This window comes from Pan paniscus, chromosome 1, assembly GCF_029289425.2.
Source record: "Pan paniscus chromosome 1, NHGRI_mPanPan1-v2.0_pri, whole genome shotgun sequence".
In the NCBI taxonomy this organism is placed as follows: domain Eukaryota; kingdom Metazoa; phylum Chordata; class Mammalia; order Primates; family Hominidae; genus Pan; species Pan paniscus.
In genome coordinates, this window is record NC_073249.2 from 96186853 (window position 1) to 96200670 (window position 13818).

The 13818-nt window shown below is 45.2% G+C and overlaps 2 protein-coding genes across 7 annotated transcripts in view; one reads left to right on the forward strand and one right to left on the reverse strand.

Moving 5' to 3' along the window:
* Positions 1-12106, reverse strand: CHTOP (chromatin target of PRMT1). Of its 4 annotated transcripts, none has more exons than XM_008970343.5 (6): positions 11965-12106; positions 9663-9744; positions 7869-8022; positions 3879-4062; positions 2943-3080; positions 1-1247 (listed from the first exon to the last, which is right to left on the reverse strand). In XM_008970343.5, the coding sequence occupies exons 2-6, from the start codon at positions 9725-9727 to the stop codon at positions 1042-1044; spliced, it is 747 nt and encodes a 248-aa protein (XP_008968591.1). In that variant the 5' UTR covers positions 9728-9744; positions 11965-12106; the 3' UTR covers positions 1-1041. The 4 variants fall into 4 exon arrangements, with proteins under 4 accessions (XP_008968591.1, XP_003817201.1, XP_008968593.1 ...); XM_003817153.5 differs by having other exon boundaries at positions 3879-4065; XM_008970345.4 differs by lacking the exon at positions 2943-3080.
* S100A13 (S100 calcium binding protein A13) overlaps positions 11938-13818 on the forward strand; it is a 16395-nt gene continuing 14514 nt past the window's right edge. The window contains exons 1-2 of one of the 3 annotated variants that reach the window (XM_063605255.1): positions 12362-12487; positions 13150-13271. The gene's annotated coding sequence lies outside the window, so the exon portion shown is untranslated. Of the gene's footprint in view, positions 13272-13818 lie in introns of all 3 variants that reach the window. The other 2 variants (XM_063605252.1, XM_055113651.2) reach the window with 2 other exon arrangements.

The following is a 13818-nucleotide window of genomic DNA, read 5'->3' on the forward strand; positions in this document are numbered from 1 at the left end:
TGGATTTAAGCGAACAATTTGTTATAATGAACCAGAAATACAAGATTCCACTGAAACTGAACAGTTGACAGAATATGGTTGAACTTAATTAAACCTTCAAGGGAAACAAGGGCAAAACAAAGCTAATGAGTGGAAAAGTCCAAGATTAGTTTGGGATAAACATGAGGATATAATTGCATTTTAGCATGGGTATCTTCTGACCTCTTCCAGCAGTTCGTCTGCCATCATTCTCCCTTCTGACACACCTACCAAATCAAATGGCTTCTGATCCTCTATATTGCAGTATAAACCAACCCTATAGTACCCCTCTGGTCATGATACAAACCCAGAAGGAAAGTCTGTAAATCTAATACAAGGGTAGAAAGTTCAATTCAACCCAGCACACTGGTTATGGTATATGTGGTGTCAATGTACATGGTAGCAACTTGAATCAAACCAGAGCTGCTACCACATGTAAGCAACCTCTTATGCTGCCCTGTAGTGATGTCAATGTTCTCAGTTTACTAAATTATCAATGTGGAAGAATGCATTTTTGAGCTCCAGACCTTCTAAACATTTTAAACAGGCTATCGAAGAGGATGTAACAGAACCCTATTTCAGAAACCTAAGGATCAGGGAGGAAGGAACACTGACCGGTTTTTCTGGGATGTTTCTGTGGAGGCAACAGGGATGAACAAAAGAAATGTTAGCATGTCAGAGCATATGACAAGTGAGGGGAGACAGAGGTAGGAAGAGGGTGTTCTAGCCACAAGGCTAATGCATTTGTGTTCAAAGAGAAGTCTGGGCAAAGGAGGGGAAACCCCCCCTCCCCCTTAAAAAAACAAAAACAAAAAACCAAATCAAAGGACAAAAGGGTTTCATACAACACAGTATCAAAAAGTAAAAGGAACACACTAAATGCACAAGCTGGTGGCAAGTAAGTCCACAGCCTATTGTGATAGGTCCATCCAGCATCAATCAGATTTCTTCTCATCTGTTATCTCAAGGTTATTTACAGATGTGCTGACTAACAAGAGTCTCTCATGGGAGGGTGGGCAGGCTTCAATCATTGGTTTCAGGATCTGTCTGCGCCATGTAGGCATCCAACTCAGCATCCAGGTGTCCTTTTGTTTTCGACATATATGCATCCAATTGGTTGTCCAGCTGCTCCTTGGTCAATACAGGGCGAGCAAGGGCACCTCTCCCTCGTCCACGGCCTCGGCCTCGGCCTCCAAAGCCCCCTCTTCCCCGACCTATCATACCCCGACCTGGCCCAAAGGGGAAAAAAAAAAAAAAGAGACAGTTACAAGTAAGTTTAATAGGTGCTGTAGTAAATGCCCCTTAGAGCAGTGGGGCCTAGCTGAGAAAAGCTGAAGGGCAGGGCAAAGAGGAGAAATCTGGAAAAAAAGGAAACACACTGGGTAGAAAGCAACACATGGAAAGCACACATAATGAATCCTCTATCACATGATCATCTCTAAATGCTATTTTAACAAATTTCATTCTATCAATAAAGGAAAATAATTAACTGGCAACTATAATTTTAAAAAACCTTAATCAATCCTAAGATAAAATTACCTAACATTTGAGATTCACTAAGTTCATAATTAAAATACATGATAGATAACCCCATTTAGTAAGATAGGGAGGTGGTAACAAGAGCACAGAGAATCAGGGGTGTGAAGACAGTTTTCAAATTAAGTTTATTGGAGACCCTTCTGGAAAGTCATCTCATCTGTCCTTAAACTTATCAAGTCTAATGAGCTAGCTGACCTCATGTGTCAGGAGACTGAGTTTTTCTGACACAGGAACAATGTAGGGGAGATTTGAAAAAATATTTTGAGTTGTCCTAGCTATTTCTACCTTTAATTCTAGTTACCTTATGACAACTGACAATTGTGGTTATCTGAGAAGCAGTTTGAATTCAGTTAACAAAACAAACTCAGCTTTTTGAAAAGCTATTTTAGTCTCTCCCACCCTCGTGATGTCTCTCAGAATCCAAGTCAAGATAATTTGGAAACATGTTATTTCATCCTGAAACCCAAACTAGCTTGCACTTCACTCAATAAGTATCATATAATGGGAGAGAAGAAAACAAGCCCTTGGTTATCAACTTTTCTTTCCTAACAGTTATTATTCCTTGGCAACTTCAAGGTCATAAGTTATGGAAGACCCAAGACACCTTTTAAGAGAACCAAAGCAAATATACACAGGGGCTTCAATAGTTTTTTTTTTCTGGACAGGTGTTGGGAGTTTTCCACTAAGCTCTAAACCAGAAGGCTCCCATGAGATTTAGTATTAACAGCAGCAACATCATTAAACTCTTTCCCAATCTGGGTCATGAGGTCACAAGACAAACATCAATAAATTTCAAAGGCAAGATTATCAATAAGAGCCAGTTAGTTAACTGATAATAATTCCATCTTGCTCTCTACCTTGAGCAAAAAAAGTCATCTCTGGTTCTCCACAGGCACCAAATGTGACATTGAATTTATTTGGTTTCAGAGCCAATGCCCAGCTCCAAGTCTCACCACCCTCTTAACTCTACTTCATCTTTGTATCTCTCTCTCTCTCTTCTATATTCTCATGTGACTCAAACCAGGATTTGGAGCTACAGGGTGGTATGTGGTGGTGATGGTGGTGGGACAGGGGCAGAGAAAGGCAAAACCCTAAACTGACCATTTTGGGGGGTATTTTCAATTGTACAATTTAAATTTGCAAGAGCTTGGAGGAAGATGGCATATAATCTGGCTCTATAATATGCACTTGATTGATTCTTGGAAAAATCACGAGACTTTTGCACTACCAGCATGGTAATTTGAAAAATAAGCCAGTTTCAAATAACAAAACAAGACAAACAAAGAAGCCTGCCTATGACTTGAAGCTGTGCAGAAAGGTGGCTCTGAGTTTTTAAGGGAGGAAAGTAAGGGGGAGCTACTCTCTGAAGTTGGTAGCTGACTAACCTCTACCACCGATTCCGCCACGACCCATAGCTCCACGCCCTAGGCCCCCTCTCCCAGGACCTCCACGACCTCGAACACCACCTCTTCTTAAGCCCATTCGGGGAGCTACGGCTCGTCCACCTCGGAGCAGGTTTTGACCTTAGAGAGGAGGCATACAATGTATATGCAGGTAAATCCAAGAGACACAAAGTAGATTCTAACCAAAGGAAGGCGGTGAGGGTTAAATGAGGGTAATTCAGTTAGTTTTTAGGTTGGCTGGGGCAAGCTGCATACTGTGAACAGATTAAGCTACTCTTTATTCAATCAATTCAACAAGTCTGACCACAAATCCATTTTTGGAAGTTGGGAGTTAATTCAATTAGTAAGTACATACATTTAATAAATATCTACTGAATAATCAGATAGATGCCTAGCATTATGGTAAATTTAAAAATAAATGCTATGGTTCCTGATCTCAACAGATTCTTCTAGGGAACAAGAACTATACAGGGAACAGAGTAAGAGTGCCCCAAATGAACATATATAGGTAAGTGCTGTGGGTCAACTTGTCCTCTTTTTCCAGCTGTATCAGTGTTTTACTAGCACCAGGAACAAAAGAGATATAGGCCAAAAGACCTATAAATTTCTTATGTTTGACTTGTTTCTAGAACTTGAATGTGCTTTGATTCAAGCAGCAGCAGGGTGTTTTAAAATGGAATGGAGATGACATGAATTACCTGTTGTTACGCAGGTCATAGCCTCTCACCATTGCACATTATCAGAAAAGGAATGGTATTGATAAAAGACATGCAGCACTATTAAAAATATGTGATTTCAGAAGTTATTATATTAATACAAATTCAGGCTTAAAGATGTTAAACAAACGTGTCCATAAGCAGCCCAAGAGAAAAGGGAAGGGAGTAGGCCCCGACAATTATCAGGGTACACAGCACTGACCTCGGAGCGACATCCCGCCCCTAAGTAGGGTTCTGGTGGCACGTCCCCCACGTAGTCCTCCTCTGGGCAAGCCTCTCTGGATTATGGGTAGGCCTCGTCCTCCGACTGCTCCCCTGGCCAGGGCCCCTATGGGTCGGCCTAACCGTGCCTGGATGTTACTCTTACCCAGGCGCTGCTTTAAGCTCTTCTGGAAGAAAAGGTGTTAGGGGATTGAGATCAAAAAAGCAATCCAACAGGATTTGGCAACTCAAAGTGCAGAGAAAAAGAAGCAAGTGAGATGCTGGTGTGACGGGAGATAAACCTGTTGTGGGTGTCAAAAGGATCCCAAACCAGAAGCAAGCCTTTGCCTCAGAACATGTTATACAAGCAGCAGAATTTTGATCCAGAGCAGAAACTCCAAGAAGCTCAAGTGTGGTCCCATGAAATGGGCATCTCCACAAATTACCTCACTAGTTTGGCTACAGAAGTCATACACTGCCAGTTGAAACTTAAGTTTTCGTAAGAACATTCTATAGTTCAATCCTGGATTGTACTGCTTTTGAACTACAGGTTGACAATTATATGACTTGATTCATACCTGCCCATGGACTACCACTGTCTTCAAAGGCTTACTCAAACACCATAGGAAGTTCATCACACTCTGGGCAAAACTTAAATTACAAGTTCACTTGAGTTCTTGTGACTTAAGAACAAGATTGATTTCTCAAAAAGGCCCGTGTGCTCCATTTTTCCTCTGAGAATCTATTTCCAGACGGTCCACTTTTTACCTTAAGATGTAAATAAACACAAGAAAGTCAAATCTCCTTTCCTTACATTTCTTAAAAATCCCTAATTCCATGCCTGCACTTGCAAACAGCTCCTTTAAAACAATATGATGACCTTAAATTAAAAATAAACATGTAACTCAAATGTATCTCCACAGTCAGCCAGCCAAACGTATGTTAGAATTATTCAGGTGATCACAAAACTCAGGGCCATATATAAGAACAAGGACACACTACAGAGATAGGGTATTTTTAAGAATCTGTTCTCAAAAGAAAACCATTAAGACTACATCTCAGAGAATTAAATTCCTTCAAAGGAAAAAGGGACAGCAATAGCCCTGAACACAACCAAGCTCCTAGCAAGCCTGGCTGTCCATAAAGCCATCAGTCAATCTGAAAGAAAATAAATTCTATAGCCCCTTCAGGCTTCACCCACGAGTGACTACCAACGTGTATGTGTGTTTTCTAATCAACCTCTCAAAAAGATGCTGTGAAGCATTATTAACTTTCTAGCACAAGATCATAAATTGCTTCTCATCAGTGGGGAAGGCTCCAAACATTATGCATCTAGCATAAGTAGGTGTAACCAACCGTAAGGGCCTGTCCTGTTACTCCCCTGATTAACACACAATTATGAGGTTAGAACTGCATTCCACAAGTCTCTTGCATTCAGTTATCCTGCATATATTAATTCTCCCAAGCTTTGTGCTTTAAAAGAACTGTACAGTGCTGGGAAGTTCTTTACCCATTCCAATCCTTAAGTGCCACCAATACCGACCTTTAATATTAACAGGAAAGTTAAGGATGTCAACTATACCACTTAGTTTCCCTTCTAGAGGTATGCTGTGTAAGGCAGCCTCTATAGCTACATGTGGCTATTTCAATTATTTTTATTTTGAGATACAGTCTCGCTCTGTTGCCCAGGCTGGAGTGCAGTGACACGATCTTGGCTCACTGCAACCTTCGTCTCCCAGGTTCAAGCAATTCTCCTGCCTCAGCCTCCCGAGTAGCTGGGATTACAGGAGCTGTCATCACGCCTGGCTTATTTTTGGTAGAGACGGGGTCTTGTCATGTTGGCCAGGCTGGTCTTGAACTCCTGACCTCAGGTGATCCACCTGCCCAGGCCTCCCAAAGTGCTGGGATTACAAGTGTGAGCCACCATACCCAGCCTAAATTAAAAGCAAATTTTACTTATTTTCTTGAGACGGAGTCTCACTGTCACCCAAGCTGGAATGCAGTGGTGCCAACTCCACTCACTGCAACCTCCACTTCCTGGGTTCAAGAGATTCTCCTCAGCCTCTCGAGTAGCTGGGATTATAGGTACGCGCCACCATGCCCGGCTTTTTTTTTTTTTTTTTAGTAGAGATGGGGTTTTGCCACATTGGCCAGGCTAGTCTCAAACTCCTGACCTCAAGTGATCCGCCTGCCTTGGCCTCCCAGAGTGCTGGGATTACAGGCCTGGCCTAAAATTAAATTAAAAAAAATTAAGCTCCTTAATTGCACTAGTCACATTTAAAGTTTTCAATAGCCACATGTGACTAGTGGCTACTGTACCGGAGAGCAAATACAGAACATTTCCATCATTGTAGAAAGTTCTGGCTGGGCACGGTAGCTCATGCCTGTAATCTGAACACTTTGGGATACTGAGGCAGGCAGATCACTTGAGGTCAGGAGTTCAAGACCAGTCTGGCCAACATGACAAAACTCCGTCTCTACTAAAAATACAAAAATTAGCTGGGTGTGGTGGCGGGCGCCTGTAGCTGAGACAGGAGAATCGCTTGAACCCGGGAGGCGGAGGCTGCAGTGAGTTGAGATTGCGCCACTGCACTACAGCCTGGGTGACAGAGCGAGACTCCATCTCAAAACAAACCAAACCAAACCAAACCAAAAACATAAAAAAATTCTATTTAATAGTACTACTCTGGATAGGGACTACTTCCTGCAGAGCCTATACTTAAAGCTTCTTGTTGAAAGGTCCTTTGGAATGATCTGTCAGAGATTCATCTTCAGCAATTTCCATTTACTCTTGGAAAATGGTGCCTTTTGCTGCTTTCCTGAGTCAGGGAGGAATCCAGTCACTCCAAGGCTTAAGGTAGCCGAAGCAGACACCCTTGTTTATTTTTGGTCAGTGAGCCCAATGGTTCAGGGTGGGGGTGTAAGGGTGTTATATTTAACTGCTGAATTTATGCATAGCCATGCAATGCTACCAAAGCCCTTACAGTTGCATGGCACTGCCCTCCAGACGCCCAGCCACAGCTCGGACATATCCTTCCACAGCCACTGTCCGGACTTGCATATAAATTCTATGAATAATAAAGAGCAGGTTTTATTTCAGGTCTGAAAAGGATTATCTCTCACTGTAAATTTGAAAAAGAGAACCCCTAACTCAAATTACTCAGTACTCTTGCTCCACTTTACTGGTAAAACTTTAGGTGCTGTGGAAATGAGAGTCACTCTACTCTGTATATTTTAGCATTGAAAACCTTTGACTGCCGGGCGCGGTGGCTCAAGCCTGTAATCCCAGCACTTTGGAAGGCCGAGGCGGGCGGATCACGAGGTCAGGAGATCGAGACCATCCTGGCTAGTATGATGAAACCCTGTCTCTATTAAATATACAAAAAAATTAGCTGGGTGTGGTGGCGGGCACCTTTAGTCCCAGCTGTTCGGGAGGCTGAGGCAGGAGAATGGTATCGACCCGGGAGGCGGAGCTTGCAGTGAGCTGAGATCGTGCCACTGCACTCCAGCCTGGGCGACAGAGCAAGACTCCGTCTAAAAAAAAAAAAAAAAAAAAAGAAAACCTTTGACTAAGGCCATGCAAACTCCCTGCACTATGGGAAAAAGAATAAAATTATTTCCCTGTTGGGTAAATCATTTAACAGAGAGTAAAGGATGCTGTGAGATTATCTAAAGCTGAAATAAAGTTTCTTTGTGGAATAAGCCATTAATCTATGTTAAGGGTTAAGGATCAGAAAACAAAAGATTAATACTCATTGGTAACAGAAACAGGCCACATAGATGGCAAACTCCCTAAAAGAGAAAGACAGTAAAAAGTTACTTATTGGTACCTGCCAAAATTGGAATTCTCTGAACTTCTCTTTCTTCCAGAGAAGTTTCAGCTTTTTGCCCTGAGCCACTTTGCAATCATCCATCACGTCCTGACAGCCTCAGTGGACTCCCTCACAGAGATCACCAGCTGCTTCTGGAGCATTAAGACCCATTCTCTCACCTGCTTAAGTTTTAATGCTGCCTGGACAGAGGGTCTATTCTCCATCTGCTGGGCCAGTCTTCTGTTTCTGGCACTGGCTAGCTGCTGTTGTTGCTGCATCGAAGCCCGAATATTCACTGGCGTCGGCTGTTTGTTCTTCAGCATATTAGTAAAGCTTCAAGGTCGAACAAAATGGATGTTTAAATAAAAGCTTTATTACAAACATTTATTGGCATTTTCATGGCTTGCTAGACCAGGAGCTCCAGATCCCACGAACTTTTAAGTAAAGTGGTACACTTAGATCAAGGCTGATGTGGGTTAAAGACTCCTCTGTTTCCACAAACTTGCAAGAATCAGAAACTTAGAAATGCATCTAAGTGCAGCACATTCAACCAAAAGTGATAACGAGGGCTCAGGTAACGGCTTTTAGAGAGGTGGAAGGTATGAAAAACACGCAATAAGCAGATATGACAAGAGACAGAAGATATAGTTTCAAAGACAAATGAAGAAAGCCTAAACCTTGGGGGATCCAAGGCGCATTCTAAGGCCAAATATGAGGAAGGATTAGAGCACCTTCAAAGCTCACAGCAATGAACACACTCTCATAAATTACAGGAGTGTATCACATTTTAAAATATATGTCACTAACATGCAAACATAAATATTATGCAAACATAAATAATTAGCTTATCATAGCCAAAGAGATAAGGAGAGAAGCACATATGCCTCAGAAGAGGCAAAAATAGACATTAAGTAAATTTCAGTGGTCGAAAGTCAACTTAATGAAATCACTATCAAAGGCATTCTTTTTTTTGAAACGGAGCCTCACTCTGTCCTCTGTTGTCCTGGCTGGAGTGCAGTGGCGGGATCTTGGCTCACTGCAACCTTCGCCTCACGGGTTCAAGTGATTCTCCCACCTCAGCCTCCCGAGTAGCTGGGATTACAGGCACACGCCACCATGCCCAGCTAATTTTTCTATTTTTAGTAGAGACAGGGTTTCACCATGTTGGGCAGGCTGATCTCAAACTCCTGACCTCGTGATCCGCCCGCCTCAGCCTCCCAAAGTGCTGGGATTACAGGCATGAGCCACCGCGCCTAACCAAAGGCACTCTTAATGAACAAAGTTGTCAGAGATAGAAACTGTCTTTGAATATCTTTACTTTTCTTAGTCTCGAATCATCACTTTTTCTGACTCCAAGTAGTTACTTTTCAAAGTTACATCAGTTTGATCATTTATGAGCCTATGAAGAAACTCATTATTTCTGTCAAGGAAGTGTAATGGAATGGAAGAGAAGAACACTTAACTGTAGAAGAATCCAAAACAAAACCAAACTAAAAGCAGAATGGAAAGAAAGTGAAATGGAGCAAAGCGAGTGCCTCTTACAAGGCCCAAGAATGACATTCAAGGGCCTTTGGACATATTCATGGCTTGCTACCTGCCTCTTACAGGCCAGACACAACACTGCTGGCCTTGGACTGGGCAGCAAGCCTACTGTAGCCAGGGTACCATGCTACCGTGCTGCACGACCCCAGTATCAACGTAAAAAAATGTGAAAAGGAAGAGTGTTAGGAGTCTTTTAAAATACATCCCACCAAATAAATACTTCAGACAGCTTAACATAAAAGTCTACTGATAAGGGGTTTTGAAACAACCGCCCAATTTGTTTTGTGTACCACATGAGATGCAACTAAGAACAGAGGTCTGTAGCCTTCTGTTGGTATTTAGCTTAAAATTGGCTTTGTGCATTGGACCCCAGGGCCAAGTTAAGTAATGTTTTCTTAGGAAGGAGTTGAAGTTGCTGTTGGCTGCCTCACCGCTCATTTAGAGACATCTTGGTGGTGCTTTTTAGCACAACTTTCGGCGCTGACTGTGCAGCCATCTTCAAATCCCGAGAATCTACAAAGGACAATACGTAAAATGAGCAAATCACAATAGTGACATCATTTCTATAAGTGGCAAGGCCCAAGCCAACAATAAATAAAAAGGCCTTATCACTGATGACTAAAGAGCACACGAGGGCACATTTCAAGTGCTTAAATTTTTTTTTTTTTTTGAGACAGGGTGTCGCTCTGTCACTCAGGCTGGAATGCAGTGGCCACTGCAGCCATAATCTCCTGGCCTCAAAGGATTTTCCCACCTTGGCCTCCCAGTGTTGGGATCACTGGGACCCAATGCCCAGCAAAAGTTCTTAAGTTTCTATGGCAATTACCTCAGATTATTATAACTTCAAGGTGGCTGGGTATGGTGGTTCACCGCCTGTAACCCTAACACTTTGGGAGGGTAAGGGCACAGGATGGTTTGAAGCCAGGAGTTAGAGACCAGCCTGGGTAACAAAGCGAGACCTAGTCTCTACTAAGAAAAAAAAAAAAAATTAGCGGTGCATGGTGGCCAGCACCTGTTGTCCTAGCTACTCAGGGGAGCTGAGGTGGGAGAATCGCTAGAGCCCAGGGGTTGGAGGCTGCAAAGAGCCGTGATCATGCCACTGCACTCTGGCCTGAGACCCCATCTCTTTAAAACAAACAAACAACCCCAAACAAACAAACTTCAAGGCCCACAAAATACCCGGGAATTTCTCAAAAACGGCAGAAGCCAATCTAGCAATCAAAGTATGGAGTCTGGTTTTTTTTTTTTTTTTGAGACAGAGTCTGGCTCTGTCGCCCAGGCTGGAGTGCAGAGGCGCGATCTCAGTTCACTGCAACCTCTGCCTCCCCGTTCAAGCCATTCTCCTGCCTCAGCCTCCTGAGTAGCTGGGACTACAGGCACGTGCCACCATGCCCGGCTAATTTTTTTTTATTTTTAGTAGAGACGGGGTTTCTCCACGTTGGCCAGGGTGGTCTTGAACTCCTGACCTCACCTGATCCACTCACCTGGGCCTCCCAAAGTGCTGGGATTACAGGCGTGAGCCACTGCACCGGGCCGAGTTTGGCTTTTACTCTAGAGCAGTCATTTTCAACCTTGACTACATATGACTTATCCAAGGAGCTTTTAAAACATAGGGCCGGACAGGCCGGGCGCGGTGGTTCACGCCTGTAATCTCAGCACTTTGGGAGGCCAAGGCGGGAGGAATGCTTGAGCCCTGGAGCTCGAGACCAGCCTGGGCAACACGGTAAGACCCCGTTTCTATAAAAATATAAATTAATTAAAAAAATAGAAAATACAGACATCTGGGCCTAGATCAATTAAACCACAATCTTTGGTAATGAGGTTTGGAAATGAACCAATTGTGGGGTCGGGGGAAAGCTACCTAGGTGCTTCTAATGTGCAGCTAAAGTTGAGAACCCCTGATCTACAGTGAAAATACAGGCAGGGCTGGGCGCGGTGGCTCACGCCTGTTTTCCCAGCACTTTGGGAAGCCGAGGCGGGCGGATCACCTGAGGTTGGGAGTTCGAGACCAGCTTGACCATCATGGAGAAATGTCTCTACTAAAAATACAAAATTAGCCGGGCGTGGTGGCACATGGCTGTAATCCCAGCTACTCCGGAGGCTGAGGCAGGAGAATCGCTTGAACCCGGGTGGCGGAAGTTGTAGTGAGCTGAGATCGTGCCATTGCACTCCAGCCTGGGCAACAAGAGCGAAACTCCGTCCTCCCCCCCCTCAAAAAAATATATATGTATATATATATGTACATATATATATATATATGCATGCCTAGTTTCAAAGGTGGCTTTCAACTCCAGAATCAAGTAGGGACTTTAACAAGAAAGTGACGATCTGGGGGAGTAGGAAAGGTTTTCTAAATTCACCTGGGAATTAGCTCGCAAAGAGCCCTCCACAAAACTTAACCCTAAAGCCGCCATTAATTTCCAACATTCCTCAAAGTCTTGTACTTCTTAATCTCCCTACCATCCTCAAAGCCCTGTCAAGACTTCCACTTCTGCTCTACCCGCCAAGTTTCCTTTTTATCCTATCAAACCCCAACCTCCATCAATCCCGCCACCAGGTTCCAGTTCAGCCCCTCCCCCGCCCCTTCGCAGGGGCTCCGCCTCCTCCCCGGGGCCTCCACGCTCCAACACCGTAGCTCTGTCCACATGCCACCACCCCCTTTCCGCGTCCGCCGGCCCCTTCCGCTCCTCAAGACCGCACCCCCCCCGGTTCCTTCTCACTACCGAAACTCACCGAAGGAAATAGACGCCAGTGCTCCTCCCGGGGCTGCCACCACGGCTCCGGCAGGCGGGCCGGGGACCGGCCGAACCTGAGTTGACGGTGGAGGGGCTCGGGTTAGCTAGATGGGCGGTTGGTTAGATGCGTAAGCGGTAGTATGCGAGCTCAGTTCGTTGTTGTTGGTTGGCTGTCTAGTCGGCCGATCCGTCTGCTCACCCGGCCTGCCCTTTCCTGCCTTTCGTCTGCAGCGGCCGCCAGCTCCTGCTCGGTGTCCAAAACAAAATGGCCGCCACGTCCAGTGCTTGTCTGACCGGCTAAAATGGCGTCTACGCAATTACGTCCGGCGTCAGATCCGCGCACGACTAGAGGGCGGGAAAGATTTGAGCTACGCCTGCGCAGAGATCAGAGGCGGAGCCTTAGGGCGAAGGCGGGGCTTTCCATGCAGTGACCCGCCCCTAGGGGCGTGGCCAATGATCCTGTTGTTGGGGCGTGCCGGGGACTTCACGTTCCAGTAGTGGTTGCGCTGCAACCTCTTGGGGTAGTTATTAATGTGGGCCTTAGAGGGGATTTGGGTCCCGAATTCCCTCGCCCCTCCGTTCCCTAGCCAAGGTACACCGTCTAAAAATCTTTACGCGGACTTGCCTCGTCTTCTTCCGGACAATTGGGCCTGGGGAATTTGCACTGGTTTTCCCCTCATGGCCACTCGCCCAGTCTGAGAGTTGTGAAGTGCCGTAAATGCTCCAGCCAAGGCCCAGGAGGCCAGTATTAGGAGCAAATTCCTCTCCCATCCTGCACCGGCCAACACCACCGCCCGTCCATGTTTTCCTCCTCACTTCCTCCCCTCCCCAACTTGGCCTAGATACTGTTTACTCCTTTTTGGGGTGGGGCACCTTTGCGTCCTCGATTGCGTTTCCATGTCCTCCCTCCACACCTGCCATCCGTGTTTATTTTGTTGCAGACCTACATAGGGATTTCTCTTTTCTCTCTCTGATTTGTTGTTGTTATTTTGAGACGGGGTCTGGCTCTGTTGTCCAGGCTGGAGTCAGTGGCGCAATGAATCACGGATCACTGCAGCCTTGACCTCCTGGGCTCAGGTGATCCTCTCACCTCAGCCTCCCGACTCCTAGGATTATGGGCATAAGCTATGTTTCCTGCTCAATAAGGGATTTTTCTCTCTTTCTTTTTTTTTTCTTTTTGCAGATGGAGTCTCGCTGTGTCACCCAGACTGGAGTGCAGTGGTACCATCTCGGCTCACTGCAACCTCCGCCTCCCAGGTTCAAGCGATTCTCCTGCCTCAGCCTCCTGAGTAGCTGGAATTACAGGCACGTACCACCATGCCCCGCTAGTTTTTGTATTTTTAGTAGAGATGGGGTTTCACCAGGCTGGTCTCCAACTCCTGACCTCAAGTGATCTGCCCGCCTCTGTCTCCCAAAGTGCTGGGACTATAGTCGTGAGCCACTGTGCCCGGCCTCAATAAGGGATTTTTCTAATGACTATGTGCACAATACAGTGTACATATGTTTGAGGAATGAGAGAATGACACATCTGCAACCCTTCCTCTGCTCCACTGGCACGTCAAGACCCTTTCATTTTCCTTCCTGGCACTTGGGCGTGTGCGTGTGTGTATGTGTTTGTGTGTGTCTGTGTGTAAGTAATGGCCCAGCATCCTTACCCATGTGAGGGTAAGGATCGTGGTTATTTTGCTTAATGCTGGAGCCTCAGTTCCTACAGTGTTTACACATAGTACCACTTAAGTAAATGTTCGTTGATTGAAAGAAGATTCTTTCGGCCTAGCGCGGTGGCTCATGCCTGTAATCTCAGCACTTTGGGAGGCCGAGGCGGGGGGATCACGAGGTCAGGAGATCGAGA

Coding starts and splice junctions, on each gene's coding strand:
- CHTOP (XM_003817153.5), bottom strand. CDS start 9,727: ATGGCTGCACAGTCAGCGCCGAAAGTTGTGCTAAAAAGCACCACCAAG. Junction 4,066..7,868: donor CAGCATTAAAACTTAAGCAG/GTGAGAGAATGG, acceptor CTTTTCTTCCAG/AAGAGCTTAAAGCAGCGCCT. Junction 3,081..3,878: donor GGGCGGGATGTCGCTCCGAG/GTCAGTGCTGTG, acceptor CTCCTCTCTAAG/GTCAAAACCTGCTCCGAGGT.